Raw genomic sequence first — 18,350 nt, forward strand, 5'->3', positions numbered from 1 at the left:
TGATTCATTCAAATGGCAGGTCTACCACAAGCTGTGAAACCTTGAAACCAGCCATGTAAAAGCAAGATTTTGTTTCCTCACCAGTGAGATGTGGATAATAAGTACCTACCTCATAGAATCCTTGTGAAAAGCAAATGAGTTAATACTTTTTAATGCCTCACACATAATAATCATGCAATGGGGATTAGCTATTTATGTATCTTGCCTATCTTGCCGTCTAGTTAACAGTTATTGCCAACTGATGTTAGTATGTCTACCTATAGACATATCTCTGTTTTGAGATTTCTAAAATTCTTTTCACAGGCTATTAAGAAGACTTCCCAAAGCAGTTTTGCTTACATCCTGGTTCTTGAGCTCATCCTACCAAATTATCAAATTCTCAATTAACTTATTACTACACATTTTTTAATCATGCTCTGTGACTGTGGAATATAGAATTCTGACTTAGTATCAACACCCTTGATTGAAACACAGAAATTCGGGGACCATAAAGGGAACTCTCACCTAGTATGATTCTGAGTATTTGCCTTCTAGGATAAAACTAACAGACAGAACAAAAAAGGACTACATCTGCACTTTTAGCAACTAGAACAAGGCTTTATGAAATTGGTATCCATCATTTAACTACTCTTTCCATTTTAAGGCTCATTTAACCACATAGTAAATATTCCTGTAGAAATATCCTCATGGTATGAGAAATCTGTAACTCCAGCCAGGTTTGAGGAAAGAGGGGCAATATCATGTACAAGGTCAGGGCATCCACATACTTAAGACTAACTTACCCTCCATCACCACACTTCATTCAGGATCTCAGGGTCTCAACCTGGTTCAAGTATGATATGATATCCCAACTGTATAATTCCATATGGAAGCTGACCGAAAGCCAATGTTTATTTTTAGTAACCACAGGGTTTTAACAAAGGTAGAGTCAATGAAATCAGAGACATCCTACCAATGCCAGCATCCCAAGGATATTAAAATTACTCATTGTGAGATGTGCTACTGATATGTACATTATAATAGTGATAAATTAGATTATCTATAATAAAATTTGATAGTGATATGGAAATTATGTTCCTGTGAAACCCGTGTGATTTATGGGAAAAATCCCGAGTCATGTTTTAGGATACAGATGAGGAGTCTAAGGGAAAGAAGTCTGTGACGGTCATTAAGACACCTCTCAAAGGCCCTTTGTATTTGCTTCCTGATCCAGGTGTATTCTTGCTAGTGAAGTGCCAAATAGGTGTCATAGAAAAGAACGGGCCCACTAAACAATGTCTTTCTCTCACCAGCCATCTGCTCTGAAAGGACAGCGCTCATGACTGTATTTCTTGAACTTACAGATTTTCTCACACTTCCAGTGGAGGTGGCAACAGAATTTCCAGGACATCTCCTTGGAGACACCTGTGGGCCAGATCCACTCACACGTAACCTTGCATTTAAGTCCTTTGCACAGGTTTGTCTGCTGGTTTAATAATACATGACAGAACCTTAAGTCTGGTCTAGGTGTCACAGATTTTCAAATCAGGACCTGTCTTTGTGGCCTGGCCCAGCTCAGTCACTCTCCTGTGATGATCTTGAAGACTTACTTCTTTGGAAAAGCGTTCATGTACTGACGTTGCTAGGCAGATGCAGATTTAACAGGAAGTCTCAACGTTTAAGTTTCCAATCCCTATGGAGGACCCTGGCAGTAGATCTCATAGTTAAATATTTTTGCAAAAGTAGTATATTTTAACAACAGCAACTTAAACTTTATTTCCTTTTTCGCTCTGATGGCATTTTGCATCGTCAGGTAGAGTGGCTGCAGGCATTTGGGCCATCTGTTCAAGGGAGAATTGAGTTGAGGATACATTTAGTTTGAAGTCAGTGGCATATGTTTATGTGGTTCACCATCAATTCCATGAACAGTCAAATTGTTGTTAGTCATCCCAACGTAGAAATGGATTTCAAAAATACTCCTACTATACGACCCTGAGACACATACCACTTTAGCATGGAAAAGAAGGACTAGTGCTTGTGTCACCATAGGATCGCCTCCTGTGGTGACCAGCTCTGGAGTTGCAGTGGTGGGGGAGGAGAGAGTAGGCTCAGAAAGTACAGAGCCAGAAGCTGGTCTGAGGAAAATTTGGTTCTTGCCCACAGAGTCCAAATGAAAGTTCTCTATTGGAATTCAGCATACAAATAATAAATGCGCGATAATTTTGTTTCTTTTGTTGATTAGATTCTCCTAAATAAGAATTTAAGAGAATTTGTTGATGAAATGCCTGACATAACTCTCTAATACTTTTTCCTGCGCAGCCCTGTAGCAGTATTAACAGGGATATATTTGTTATAGCTTATATAAGATATTGGATAGAGTTTCTTTTTTAAATGACACCAATGTGGAAAATTAAGTTACATTACCAATAACAAGTGTCAAGGAGAGAGAAAAACATTTCTAAACTACCAATAGTAGAACACAAATTTCAATCAATAGCACTGCAGGAAAACAAAATAACCTTTCTGTACTTTCTATTTTTAAATTTATTTTTTTTCTGTGTGTTTTGGTTAATCCTCACCCAAGAATATTTTTTCCCATTGCTATTCAGAAAGAATAGAAAGGAGGGAGGGAATGAGGGAAGAAAACTTTAATAGAATCAGGTGGAGAAAAACCTATAAAAATGATAGAGGCTCTATTTTATATATTTTGGGGTAAAGCACAATGCCTTTATGTTTTTACCATAATATCTTGTGTGTGTGTGTGTGTGTGTGTGTGTGTGTGTATACCTCAGATTTTTAGCTTAATTCCTTCAATTTTAATTCACTTTTTGACCCAAGACATTTCATATTCAATGGTTTTCTAACTGACTATTATTCTCACTAGCATACTGCTTTCTAAAAGCAAGTAGAATATTACCTACGTTATGCAAATGAAAACCTGTGAGTTTAATCACAAAGACTGGCCTTAGAGAAGCCACTAAATCCTCCAATGTCCAATGGGAAAATCGGGAGTGCCCTATTATATTCAATAATTCATAGACCAGTGCCCAGAATTTAATATAAATTGAATTGAATGCTATACACCACTCTGTGTGGATTGTGTCTGTTGATAAGATGTACTTTTATAAAAAAAAATGGCAAGCTAAAAATACAGACGACAGCCCATTTTAATTTTCATTTCATTTTCTTTTCAATGAGACATTGTGAATGCAGTGGCATCACAGAAATATTTATTGAGCTCTATAATTCTTCCAAATGTGATGACAAATAAAAGTACCTTCAAAACACTTGCAAAAATTACTTTCACAAGACTGGGATGAGACACAAGCTATCCAGAGTCAACACATTTATCCCACACCTTCTAAAGAACCACTGATATGTGAGGTAATCAGTTGGTAGATTTTGTACCCTCTGCTTATTAGACCCCTGAATTTCATTCTTGCTCACTGAAGAAAGAAAAACAATAGAGTTTCGCTTGGCACTGAAGAAATAACAACCGTGGTGTGAAGGGCCAGGTAAGCCATTAACAATTTCCATTACATTAATAAAAGGAAGTCCAGTTTCAGAGGAAAGACCACGGAGTTTCCAGATTGTTGATTTGCCACCCTATTTGAATTTCGTCTTTATGGTGGCCATTATTTTTATCACTTACTAGTAACACAGGGACAATAGCAGCTCAAACTTGCTACATGATGCAGGCATAATTACAGATTTGAACCAACAGTCCTCTATTAAAACCTAAATTGCCTTCAGCCAACAGTTAAGGAAAGGTCAAGAAGAAGGCACCTGCTGAAAAGAGTAATAAAAACATGCTGTTCATTACTTTCCAGAAGCTTCGAATCCTTTATCCCACTTGGCTTACATGACAACCACTAAGTCCGTCTGAATGTTGTGGACTGTTCAAGGCTCCAATGGGACACACTATTTTTCTCTCAAATAATTATGTTCAAAAAGTCTAGACCTTAGGTTAAAAATCCAGATCCAAGAAATGTTGCTCCTGTCAGTTGACCATAACTCCATTTCTCTCCTTTGCTTGCTCTGGTCCTACGGGCAAATTTTAAGGGTAAGGGTGGGGCAAACTTCATTGAATCTCTTTTGACTTCGATGGGTGGAAGTAAAAATATCATCTCAAACAAAGAATGAGGATGGGGAATGCATTTACTCTGGGACCGTCATGAATTGCACCAAGGCCACCAAATAACACCTGCTGTCCTTGTCCAGGAGACGTTACTAAGCAAATTGGAGGAAAAGCTGGAAAGGTGAACAATCACCGAAAGACAAGACATGACTTCCAGTGCCTCTGAATGGAAGAAAAAGGAGGCTTGTTATTATTGCATTATGCAAGATCATGTTACTATGGGAAGTACCCAACACTTTTAAATGCTTGGGCTGGGACTAGTGGTTCCTGCTATGATCAAAAGCTCATCATATCTCTAATTCACATTTTCCCTTCCTTGTTTTTCATTCACTCATTCTTTTAAAATATATATATATATATATATTATTAATTTTTTACAGAGAGGAAGGGAGAGGGATAGAGAGTTAGAAACATCAATCAGCTGCTTCCTGCACACCCCTTACTGGGGATGTGCCCAAAACCAAGGTTCGTACCTTTGACTGGAATTGAACCTGGGACCTTTCAGTCCGCAGGCTCTATCCACTGAGCCAAACCGGTTTCAGCCATGCACTCACTCTTAACTAGCTGATGACTACAGACCGAGAATCAGACTCAGCGCTGGCACCCAGAAACCAGTGCTTCAGTTGACGTAACTAAATAAAAGCTGCTCAGTTTTGTGTCTGAATTTCTCCCTGGCCACCAGTTGACATGAATCTTCTCTCCATAGCAGATCAAAGTACTGCATCTCAATATTTGGGAGTCTGAGAGAGATCCTGACACCACACCATCCATCCAGCTGCTCCACCTTTTCCTGTGCCTGGAGGATGAGAATCTGCAGCAAAGCATTTTCTTTTCAAAGCAGAAAAGATGGGGAACTAGATGGAGAGGCAAAGCCCTCTGCTCTGGCCCACCTTCTTTCTTTGTGAAGTGAAAGTACTAAATAAGTCTTCTTCCTTGGTTTCTCCAGGTCTCCAGCGGAATGTGCTAACACAGAGAATAGCATCATAGAGATTGGAATTAGCAGGAACTGCTAGACTACATCAGCTTTAGAAATGATTTTAAACTTAAAATTTGTTTTAGGATATTTACATAAGAAACATATTTTATCAGTCAGGGTCCTGTCAGAAAACAGATGGTATACACTCAGACTGGGTAATTGAGAAGCACTGAACAAATAGACTGTTTACAAAGGTGTGGGCAGGGTGTAGAAAAAAGTAATCATAATTAAAAAACAGATGCTGTGCTCCAAGGGTTGATAACAGTTGGGAGCTCTTTCTACTCATCAGTAGAAGGGCGAAGCCAGTCCACAGTAACCAGTGCGGGATGAGTCAAAGGGAGAAACAACCTGAAGGAACTCTCTTTCCTCCTCTCCATGTTCCCGCCGGCAGAACCAACAGACCTCAGGGAGCCAAGCAGCCCGCAGGCCGAGGAGCCCAGGCTCCTGGACACGAAGCAGAAAGGAGGGTGGAGAGTGAATCTGGGATGGCAAATGGGAGAAAGCCAGAGCAGGTACTACACACAACCATACAGTCACCGTTATGGTTGAAATAGTCTGTACCCAAAAGGAGTCCTGAGTGTTACAGTGCTTAATGACTGTGAGAAACTTACTACAGGTGTCTATTTGAACCAAAGTGCACATTAGTCCTAAGCCTCTGCTGATTCTATCAAAACACTGGCAATAAAGGAAGCATTCTCGGCTCACATAAGCTGGGGAAATGCTGGCTAGAACCTCAATATAAAGGAAGGTCAACATGAGTGCATGTTTTTCCTTTTAAAGTACCAGATGTGTAAAAACAAGAACACAACCATCCCTATCTTATGGGATAATGGAATGAGACCATCTGTATGAGGCATTTGCACAGAACTTGTCACTGTGAACCACTGCTGCCATGGCCACCAGCATCATCACCTGCAGCTGCATTCTGACCTCTCAGACAGACTGGGAAACTTCCTGCTCTGCAAGGCCCAGGCATTACACCTGCATGTGTCTCTAGTGCTTGGCCCAGGGCCTCACACCTAGGCAGCACCCAATTAATTTTAGGTCATAAAGACCACAGTGAGAGTTGTCGCAGGGTCTGTCAGGCTATATTATTATTTAATGAGTATTCATCCCTCTTCCTCCCTCTCTCTGTAGAAATATTCTTCCCTGCCCCACCTCAACACTGAGCTTACCCCCAGGACTGGCTCTGGCTAACAGGATGTGAGCCTGTTCCGAGCAGAGGCTCTAAGAGGCACTGCAGGTTTCAGAAGCCCTATCGCACCTCTGACCGCCCCTGTAAAAACATCACAACCCAGATAGTTGGGCACACCTTCGGCCTGCATCCTTGCAATGGGAAGACATGCGGAACACACACTCAATTCACAGCCTGCAATAATGCTGCTTCGACTGTTCCCCAGTCTCAGGATCAAGGAAAAAGTCTGTTTTGATAAGCCACTGAAATTTTGTGACTGTCTGTTATGCAGCCATCATGATATAGAAAAATGTGACCAATACATGTTTACAAAGGTTATTACAGCATGCTGGAGTGGACAGAGAGTGACTAAAATGACATTTGGCGCCCATTTCTCTGGAGTTCCAATCCCAGCTCCGATAACTTCCAGGTGGACAAGTATCATTAAACCTGACCATGCTGAACTATAATATTATGACAATTATGCACAGTGTTCATAAAGCACCTAGCATAGTGCATGAAATACAATAGATACTTGATAAATGAAAAAATATATATAATTAGCAATAATGAATGGCATAAATATCTTCCCAATTATAAATGATTAACGTCCTGAAGTAGAAATTATTTATCTCAGTTAAGCATTTCTTTAATCTCAAGTAAATAAAATGGTGAAATCATTGCTTAAGTTTACAGCTTGCAAAAGAACCGAATAGAAAGTAACAGTTTAAAATAGACAATGTGTGCTTTCTAAGCCATCTAAAACCTAAACATTACACAATATGGATTCCTGTTGTGTCAAAGAATAAGAATGCATTCTTAGTGAAGGAAACAATGATTACATTGAGTCTTCCAGACTAGTAATTTAAATTGTGATCAAATCCATCCTGGTTGGGCCCCACAGTTAATCCATTTATTGTGAATATTATTACACATTTATTAAATGCCTGTGAGTGGGAAAGAATTGCAAAGGTATGGTTTTGTTCACTGAATACCAGAAATTACTAAACGAATCAACTAATCCCAGCACATGCAGTTTCACAAAACAGGAGCATGCAATTACTGAGGCACAGAAATAGATTTCTGATCCATTGGGAAGGCAGTCAGAAAACTATCATTGCTAATAAATAACAAAAGATGTGTCTGGATTGTAACACTCGACTAACAAAGAAATTTACCTAAAATATGAACGCAATTCCCTGCCTTTCAAGGGAATAAGGAAAAGGACTCTATGGAAAAGACGTAATCTGGTAGACACTCTCTGAAGAGGCCAAGTAAATTTAGGGTAGTGTTTCCGAACCACATGCAGAGGGAATGCTTGGAGTGCTTGAATGAAGAATCCTGGGCGCCTAGCCCAGACCTACTGAATCGGAATCTTTGGGACTTGGCCCTGGGAATCTGCATTGTTAACAAACTCTGTAGCTGATTCATGCGCACTCCTAAATTTGAGAACCGCCAGACAATGTGAGCTATTAAGTAAACTTTGGCAGCGGACTGAAAGGTTCTTGAAAGACAAAAATCCAAACAAGTTTAGGCCATTCTATGCCCAAGGGTCAAATGGAGACAACAGAGTCTGAACTTCTGTCTCGGTAACAGCTGCAGGGCTAAATAGCTGTTCCCTCTGCCAGCAGCGCAAGCCATGACTTTTAACACTGGGGAACCAAGAGCTGATGGATCCTTCAACAGTAGTGCAAACCCACCAGCACCATGGTGATGACTTCTCTTGCTGGGTGTACAGTTGCCAAGCTTCTTAGCCCTAGCATCTCCCTAACACAAGTCCAGGCAATCATTCCTCATCAACATCTTAGGCTCAGTTATTAAGATCTGTAAGAGGTGAGAGGGGAAGAAGTAAGATGATTAAGAATATTTTTATAAGGAAATTCTAACCTTCATTAAAACCTTTAACATCAAGCCCAAACTTTTTTTTTTTCCCTATCATATAGAGCAGCACATAGTTTTACTTTCTAAGGGAAGGAATCAAAATGAAAAGTGGAGAAGGACAATGCCACTATAGTTTTAAATATTAAAAATCCTCTAGAACTATAAATCAGAAACATTTTTAATGAATGCCCCCCAAAAAGCAATGGATTAGGAAGGATCCATCTGTGTCCTCCTGTGGACATGTGACCAGACATGACTCCCGTAGCTTCTCTTTAACCCAAAGGAGTGAATGTTTCCAAGAACGAGCTTTTAAGTCATGCAGCAATGTCAAAATGTACAGGGCATTGCTATCATCTGTGGAAAAGTGTGTTTTATTGTACTTTAGAATCTTACAGAACAAACGCAGAGCAGTGAGTTGTTTTCTCAACAGAGGCAAAGGACATGGAACTCCTGAAGCCAAGAATTATGGACTATATCATCAGAGGAAACGATACACATGTTTTTCTGAAATAACACCCAAGATGAGAACAAAATAACATGGTACAAACGGGGGACATCCAGGCCACTTTCACCAAATGGTTCCTGCTCTTCCCCGTATCGGGCTCCATCAAGATGAAATGTCCTAATAAAACAGCTCAACGCGGCTTCATGTCGTCATCTAATGATTCAGTTCAATGCCTTCGTGCTGACCTACCTGCTCACATCCACCTGAATCCCAATGCTAAGCTTCTCTAACAGGAAAGCCACCCAAACCACGGGACTCTAAGGAAGACAGCAAGGTAAGTATTGACCAGTGTCAGCAGCCAATGAGCCCAGGGTTTAAGGACTTTAAAATCTGTTTAACACTTTATTGTCTTACAGATTTCAGATCAATACCAAATTCAAACATATGTGGGAACATGCAAGGAAGTCCATATTGTGGCTTTAGAGGGCAGACAGCATACTATACCGCAGCACGCAGAGCTAAGTTTGAAACTTGTCTCCAGTTATCCACCTTCTCTGAATGTCAGTTCAGGAATTCATTATTAGTTCTACTCATGGGGCTATTGGGAGAAATAAATAAGACACGAATCTAAAGCCCTTCAAACCTTTTACTGCCCACTGTAAGTACTCAAAGAAATCATCATTATTAGTAGTAATAAAGTATTAGCTCAGAGTAGACACTCAGTAAAGATTACTTCCCAGCCTGGCTCATTTTGAATGTCAAAGGTGAAAATATATTCCAAATCATAAAGCAAGTTATAGACAATAAAATAAGAGTAGGTGGCTGAATCAGAACCCAATTTTCTTGACATTTACCTTTTCCTTTATTATGGCTGTTAGGACAAATTTTATCATTTAACACGCCCATAATCAGAGCCCATGTATATACAAAAATTACGGTTTAAATGTGTGAGGGTACACATGTTGTAACTCCTATCCAATATTTCATAGAATGCATCAAATCCTTTTTCTGCTGTGATTGATGTACAGTTAGAATCCCTATATGGGCCTTCCACTCCCTGTTTTAATTATCATCATCATTACTGGGAACAAAGCGCCCTGTGAGTATTGTTGAAAATGATTTAATACAGAAACATGTGTCCCGAAGACTGTAATGTGCTAATATTACCACTTACACAACAGTAAAGAAGACACAGCTCCTTTCTTGCAATGTCTGCAATCCAAAGTAGACTAGAAAAATGTACAGTGCTAATCAAGGAACATATACATATATGTACCTGCCCAGGCACATGTACATTTAAAGGACACATAATAAGAATAACAAAAATTAGAAAAAATATATACATATCTGTATGTATGACGGAGGGTAAGTACATAGGTAGGGGACAATAATAATATTGGGTAAAATTTGCCCCATATTTTAAAATATAATAAATTAATTCTTAAAAATAAAATATTAAAATAAATTTGTTTATTAAATAAAATCCACAACATGCCTGCTCTAGTCTACCATGAAAACATCTGTAAAAGCATGTCTTCATATGTAAATGGAGCATACACGGTGCAAATGCTGTTGCTCAAGGGGCCAGATGTGCCCATGAAACACGAAGACCAAACTAATGATATCACTTCAGCAAAGCACTATGGTAAAGGGAAAGATCAGTACACAAGGTCCATTTGAAAATCTACTTCAGGCTTCTAATGTAAAGCCACTTCAAATGTAATTAACTTTGTCAAGGCCCTTAATTTAGTGAAAGTCAAAAGTGCAATCAACAAGGGTGAAAATTAATTATGCTTATCAAAAGATAATCTAGAAACAGTGCTACCTAACAACAAAAAAACAAGGACATCTCTACTGAAAGTAATAACAGTTACTGCATAAGCAGGTCTTATAAACCAACATATCCTAAGAAAAAGCTTTTTCTGGGTCACCTCCACACCAAATACAACCTCAGTTGTCATTCTCTTTTAGCGTGCCAGAATGTCCATTTGCTTTTCCATTGTCGACCATTTGTGAGAGGCAAAACTTCACTTCTGACACAAAAACATTAAACTTACCGCTTTCATCGTCTATGCTGAACCTTCCCAGACCACTGCCATCCCGGATGGAGTACTGGATCTCCCCGTCCCTCCCAGAGTCCTCGTCTCGGGCAGCCACCTGCAGCACACTCGTTCCAACACGTGAGTTTTCTTTTACAGATCCAACCACGGCGAAGTCTGGGAAATAGGGGGTGTGGAGGTTTTCATTGACATCCACCACCTCCACCTCCACAAAGGAAACCGACGACAGAGACACAGGCCGCCCTTTGTCCTTGGCCCGGACCGTGAGATTGTAGAACTGCTGCTTTTCGTAATCCAGCTCTTTGCTCAAGCGGATGGCGCCACTTGCTTTATCGATCTCAAACCTCCCGTTGTAGTCATTGACCAAAGAATAGCGCACTTGACCCCCCAGTCCAAGATCTGGATCGTGGGTCTCCAGCCACGCGATGACGGTGCCCACGGGGAGATCTTCCAGAACCTTCACACTGTAGCTGCTGGGGATGAAGGCTGGGGAGCAGTCGTTGACATCATCCAAAAACACCTTCAGCGTGACAACGGAAAAGAGCTGCTGGCCACTCTCCGCCTTGTCTCTGGCCTCTATTTTTAGTGAGTAGTTCGCTTTGGATTCCCGGTCTAACTGATCGGCTACATAAACGATGCCGGTGGAGCTGTTGATGGCAAACTGCTGTGAGTCTGTCAAGACTGAGTAAGTCACTTCACCGTTAGAGCCCAGGTCTTTGTCTCTGGCTTCCACCTGTATAATCTCAGTGCCGATACTGGAACTTTCGAGGATGTTAACCATGTAACTGTCTTGAAGGAAAATGGGGCTGTTGTCATTAGCATCCTCCACATTGATGGTCAGCAACCTCCACGAAGATTTCTGTGGGTTTCCCAAGTCATAGATGGTGATGTTGAGGAGATAGAGGTCTGTGTGCTCTCGATCCATGGGCATAAGGACTTTCAGTTGCCCGGTCTCCATGTCAATATTAAAGCAACTATCTATATTGCCATCCGAGATTGTAAATAGCACCTTTCCATTGAAGCCAGAGTCGGCATCGTAGGCTTTAATCTTCAAGATGTTAGCACCAACGGGCAGGTTCTCCTTCACAGCCACATCGGAGGGAAAGGACTTGTCAAAATGTGGCCCTTGCCTATTAACGGAATAAAAATCAAAAAATCCATCCTCCAGATTCAGTTTCCCGTTTGCTTTTGCCTTAAGGAGTAGTTTCTCTGCCAGCTTTTGAGCCACGCGCGTTTCTCTGCAGCTGAAGCTCTTTGAAGACACCTTCCCGTGCAGGACTGAGATGTTCACGGACATGGGGTCCGCAAAGTTCTCCCCATCGGTCGCTGTAATCCTGAGGGCAAACTGACCGTTTTTCAGGCCGGAATTCATCAGTGACTTTTTCAGCTGTAAAACACCAGAGTCGGGGTTTAAATAAAAGAAACCAAGTTCATTCCCAGAGATGATCTTGTACTTCACCAGTTCAAGTTCATCAATATCAATGGCCGAGACGGCCGTGATGTGACCCCCCACTGGGAAATCATAGGAAAGAACTCCCTGGCAAGCCACCTTCTCAAAGAGAGGGGTGTTGTCATTGACGTTTCCTATCTGAATGGTCACGTTCACCTCACTCTCATGGCGGTAGGGGGAACCCCAGTCAGAGGCTCTGACGATGAACCTGTACGTTTCTGGAGAGGACTCAAAATCCAGCTCTTCCGTGGTGCTGATCACCCCCGTAAACTGGTTAATGGCAAAGGGCAACATATTCAGGCTGGCAATGCTGTAGGTGATGTACCCGTTTTCTCCTTTATCCTTGTCGGAAGCGGACACCATCAGAACGCTCGTTCCCACGGGAACGCTTTCGTTCACAAAAGCATCGTACAGCGGCTGCTGGAACTCTGGGGTGTGGTCGTTGGCGTCTTCTATGCTGATGGTGACTGGTGCTTTTAAATCCCCCTCCCTGTTGGTCACCACCAGTTTATACACCTCCTTCCTAACGGTGTTCAGCGGCTGCGCTGTGACAATCAGGCCTGACCGAGGATTAATTTTGAAGTACTGTGCATCCTCCCCGGGAGACAATTTGTATTCCACATCCAGCGGTTCGGGACTTAGCTTGACTATAGCAACCACCACACCGGGAGGGGAGAACTCACTGATGCTCACGTCGTACATTTCTTTTTCAAACCTAATGGGGACCGTGTCCCTTCTGGGGTTGGCAATGTGGACTGTCTTTACGGCAGAGAATTTCTGAGGCGAACCCTTGTCTTTTGCTTGAAGCGTGAGGTTGCAGCCGTAGGGAAGGCTCTCCCAGTCGACCGGTTTTCTCTCCTTGATCTTATACTCGTGGATCCACTTTCCTTCCTTGGCCAGGAAGAACTGATCGAAAGGGTCCCCGGCCACAATGGAAACAGACTCGATCTCTCCATTGGCCCCCTCATCCGGGTCATCGACCGTCACCACCGCGTAGGTTGGCTCTCTGTCCAGCGAAAAAGGAACGTGGGTGACGACGTGGAGCGTTGGGGCGTGCTCGTTGATCCGTTCAATGTGAACATAGAGCTTGGCAGTGCTGCTCACTCCGTTGTTCCCGTAGAGTTTCATCCCCCGGTCCACAGCCAAGATCTCCAGATCGTACCTGTTCTTCTCGTCGTAATTTAACCGTCCGCTCAAAGAGATGACACCACTCGTGGGGTGAACTGAAAAGAGGTCAACTTTGCTTTTGAAGTAGTAGTAGAATTCCCCGTTGGAACCGATATCGGCGTCTGTGGCTGTCACCTGGGCCACGCTAGTCCTCAGAGGTGTGCTTTCCGCTATTGTAACAGAGTAGGTGGTGGGTGAAAACAGAGGCCTGAGATCGTTCATATCTAAAACCTGGATATTCACTTTGGTCCATGCTTCCAAATCCTCCCCTCGGACAGAGCCTTTGATGATCAATAAATAATTGTCCTGAATCTCCCTGTTCAGTATGGCAGAATTCCCGCCTTTAGTTCTTATTCTGAGAAAACAGAAATCGGCAATGATGACCTCCTCGGCTTTGAAAAAGCCTTCCTCGTCTCCAGAGACGATTCTGTATTTGATATCCCAGGACAGGTCAATTAAGGTGATGCCCATCCTACTCTGACTGTTGATGTAGGTCCTGGCCGCCGAGTTCTCATACACCGTAGCATTGTAAACGGAATGTGTGAAGTGGAAGCCCAGGGGCCCGGTCCCCGGCAGCCCCTGGCAGGCAGTGGCCAAGAGCTTGAGAAGCAGGAGGATGAGGCAAGAAGGAGGAGGCCGTGTACCCACACAGTATCCCATAGTTCTATCCATCACATCATACTTCCATCCTGGAGATGGTAAAAGAGAGAGAAAAACAAAATACGTTAACTTAGAGGAAAGTGGGAGAAGACCTAGGAAACAACGGTTATGAAACAGTGCTATTAATACTTTTATTATAAAACCTTTTTACCATATGTAATGAACATATCATAGAAATGTACACTTGAAACTGATAGCATCCTATTAACCAATGGCACCCCAATACATTTCATTTAAAAACTCTTTTTACTAAAACATAAATACAATTTAAAAAGTAGAAACCCTTCTCCTACACAATGACAAGGAATTCAAAATCACTAGGATTTAATATCAACTTGTTTCATTTTTTTTTTAAATACCACTTATACACTACTGATGGAATAATTCCTTTGTGAAAGGTTTCTTGCATTCTGAAGGTCAATTGAGAAACATATATACTGGAAGAATTAAAAATTGCATTTACCTTTGAATATGGCAAATAATTTACCTTTCATTTTATCCTATGAAATTAATTATACAAGTATTCATTTATTTATAGCTCAGTTTAAAATACAAAAAATTGAAAAGATACTAATTGCTTATCAAAAGATAATCAAATAATTTTTGGCATATTCATAAAGTGAAATATTATGCAGCCAGGAAAAATAATTTTTAATTAAAAAGACATGTGTTTTCAGATGTAATAAGATCTAATGCTAAGAAAAAATAACAAGATCATAGAACAGTTTGTGAGGTATAATTCTATTATTATTTAAACATCTAATGTACAGCTATATTTTTATATTTAGAAAGGATTATCTGTGTAGTGTGATTTACGTTCATTTTTAACATTTCTTCAATTGATGTTACTCATTAATGGTTACATAATTACTTCATAACTATTATCTTTTAAAGAAATGCATCCAAGATATTATCATCTTTCGTTGTGCCGACTTTTAAATTGATGGAGATTTATGCATAATCCACCACAATGAGAATGAACAAAACATCTCATAAAAAGCAGACAGAACCACCCCCAAGAAGCTGTACCACCTAAGAGATATCCGTGAGTGGACTGTGCTACTCAGAACAAGAACAGTAAGATTTTGTGGGGGGCAGGGGAGAAACAAAAACGCAAAAAACTAAAGGATTATAAGAAATTTATTTTCTTAAGAGTAATTTAAAGAATGATATCCAATCATTTTATCAGTCTATTTAATTGCCATAGTCACTACAGTTCTATGAATATGCAGATTAAAAGATAAAAATATTGTCCTATTTTTTTTTTAATCTGTCAAACATTTAAAACAGAATGTGGGGAGAAGGGGCTATTTAACAAGAAACAGCTAATTCTATTTACGGTCTCATGGCTTAGATCTTTAGAATCCCCCAGTTTATGGCTCCTCCACTAGGGCAAACACTGCAGGAACTCACATGGCCTTTCTTCTCAATGGGGAATGTGGGGAAAATCAGACATGGGGAATTAAAGGTTTTGCACATTGTGAGTGGGGCATTGTGTCAGGCATTTTTCCACTTTGTTACATTAATCCTTATAACAACCCTAAGCTATTACCAAACTATGTTAGGAAACGGAAAGAGAAGTTAAACTATTTGGCTGGACTACTGTCCCAAACATCAGAGGCCTCCGTCTTCCCGTGGTAAGTCGTAAAGCTGAATCTCAAACCCTGGTCTTTCTTATTGCAAAAGCCATGCTTTTCCCCATCACACCATCTTCCTCTCTAAATTATTTGCAAGGAGAATGAAATAATTAAAGCCCCCTAAAAGCATTTAAATCATAATTTAATTCCAGTAATCTAGGAAACATGTATCATTGATGGGAAAGATTAAAACCCACCCACCTTCTCTATTTGGTTATCTCCTTTCTGGTTTTAAACTAGTTCCAATTACTGGCTGTAAGCTGAAAATTTTCCTATAGAATTTTAACACCTAAAAATATTATAGATCATTTTGTAGTTTGTAGTAATCTCCCCTTATCAAGGGGGATACTTTCCAAGACTTCCAGGTGAATGCCTAAAACCACAAATAGTACCGAACCCTATATATATATATATAATGTTTTTCCTATATATACATAATTTTTCAGTTATAGAAAGTACTTTATGGCTTGTCTTTGGCATATCCAAATTGCTAGGGTCACTACTCTAACACTTTGGAGCCATCTATACATATATAGAAAAGCCTAAGCGACCGTTTGACCTGTAGCTATGATGCACACTGACCACCAGGGGGTAGATACTCAGTGCACAGGCATGGAAACATGGAACAGACAGCTGAATCTCAGAGGGAAGGAGTAAAGGGATCTTATATGCATACTAGAGGCCTAGTGAAGACATGCTTTGGTAGGAGTCCTTCAGCCTGGTTTCTAGGGACCAGGCCAAAAGTGACAGTCTAACATCCTGCAATGGGTCCAGGCTGAGAGACCCCACCAGTGCATGAATCCGTGCACTGGGCCTCTAGTTATCAAATAAAATAAGGGTTACCTGAACACTGAGATACCACGGCAGTGGCTTAGTTTATCAAGATGGTGGCTACTATGTCGCCACCATTCCTGAGCGTAAAGGGCTTAGACACGCTGGACAAAGAGACAATTTACATCTAGGGAAGAATGGCATGAGGTTTCGTCACTATACTCATAATAGTACCCTGTTTAAAACTCATACATTGTTTGCTTCTGGAATTTTCCATTTAATATTTTTGAACTGAGGTAAACTTTGGGTAACTAAAACCTTGGAAAGTGAAACCACGGATGAGAGGGTAACAACTGTCTAAAACACCTTCACATCCTGGGTCGGCAGGGCACATGCTATTATATCCTTTCTATAGATGAGCCCAGCAAACCTCATCTTCCTGGTGGCAGAGGCCGGTGTTCGGGCTCTCTCCACACGGAACAAGGCTCTCTCTCCCTATTTTTCCGCCAAATGCTGCCCTTCAGGAGACCCTCATAAAGCACAATTCCAGACGTGCACTGCCTGGTTCCAGCTTGCTATTCTCATCTGCTTTAATAGCCAGGAAACACTGAGTAGGCAGGTAGAAAGGGTACAGCTTCATACACGGATTTCAGAAGCAGAATAGACAGTAAAAATGAAAAGCAGAAATGTGGGATGCCTTTTTATAACGGGGAGTTAATTTCACATGCAATCCCTCTGCTGTCTGTCCTTAGGAAATGTCTCGGGAGCTTAGCGTGCGAAGCAGCAGCTTGGATGGGGTAGGTTCAAATGGGACCAACACAACCGGAGGTGCCTCTCTGTGGAGCACACAGTGAACCATGGGAGCAAGAGAGCCCTCCTTATGGATCAGGGGTGTAAACCGGAAGAGGCCTTAGTGATATTTTTCCTATGCCTCAATAGACTCCTATTTCACCATCTGAGAATGCTCCAGGGCAGGGAGGTATTTTTAGGTCCACTATGACTATAATAGAATGAGACAGGGCTCTCATCAGGCAATGACCAAAGGCCATGCATATCCTCTCCAAGTAGAAAGCGGAGGTCTGCTCCTTAGCATCCCCAGGGGAAATACCAATACAGTTTCTGCCTCATTGCCCACTCACTGCCGGGGGAGCAGTTTTGCTGACACTTTCCTCCAAGAGTCTGGACTCTGTGGTCATCAGGGAAGAACACAGCTCCAGGGGCAAATTCAGTTCAACTGAACTTGTTTTCAGTCTGTCCACTCTCCCCCACCCCCCACCCCATCCCCATTACCATCCTAAACCCAGACTACAGGAAACATGAAGGGAGCAGCAGCAATTGTACCTCACCCTATTCCCAGCACCCAACACAGCAGGTGCCATGTAGGAGCACGCATACTGGTTTGAACAAAGCATGAAGGTCCAGATTTACCCAGAAGCCTTTCCTGCATTCAGTTTCCAAATCTGCCCAAAATAAGCACATGTACTTCAGGAAACAGAACCAAGGAATTATTCAGGCTCCAAAGAGCCTTGAAGACAGCCTGGTCCAATCTCCTGAGTTTACAGATGAGGAAACTGAGGCCCATAGAGATGAGGTGACTTTCCTAATCCCAGGTCTCAGATCTCCCAGGTACTGACAGAGCTGGTGCCACGCGGAAACATGTGTTAATTGAATTACTTTTTCTCCGAGTTACTTAACAATTTGAGAGATGTGGTTTTATCATCATTTGGCAGCGATCATCATTTTTTGATACCTCATTACTCCCCCTGGCCCTACTCTCCCCTCTAAGTAGTTAACTGTTTCTAAGTAAATATTTACGTGCCCAAAGGGGACAGTTACTTTTACAAACGCTTCTGGTAAATCCTTCAAAGCACAGAATGCTGTCATAATACGAAAAAAAACATCATTCAATTTAACTGTTCTAAAATTGGTATGCTGCTTGCTAAGTTTTTTTTTTTTTATTCTTCCCAGCAAGATACACTGCTGGAAATTCTTTTCTTATAAAGATAAAGCAG

General features: G+C 41.3%; 1 protein-coding gene across 6 annotated transcripts in view; it reads right to left on the minus strand.

Moving 5' to 3' along the window:
- FAT3 (FAT atypical cadherin 3) overlaps positions 1–18,350 on the minus strand; it is a 644,128-nt gene that overhangs the window by 492,169 nt on the left and 133,609 nt on the right. For all 6 annotated transcript variants that reach the window (XM_084895365.1, XM_084895366.1, XM_084895364.1 and 3 more), the window contains one exon: positions 10,651–13,959. In XM_084895365.1, the coding sequence (XP_084751491.1) occupies positions 10,651–13,942 (3,292 nt within the window). In that variant the 5' untranslated portion in view covers positions 13,943–13,959. The remainder of the gene's footprint in view (positions 1–10,650; positions 13,960–18,350) is intronic.

The sequence above is a fragment of the Pipistrellus hanaki genome (assembly GCF_964339955.1).
Source record: "Pipistrellus hanaki genome assembly, chromosome: 9".
Classification (NCBI taxonomy): domain Eukaryota; kingdom Metazoa; phylum Chordata; class Mammalia; order Chiroptera; family Vespertilionidae; genus Pipistrellus; species Pipistrellus hanaki.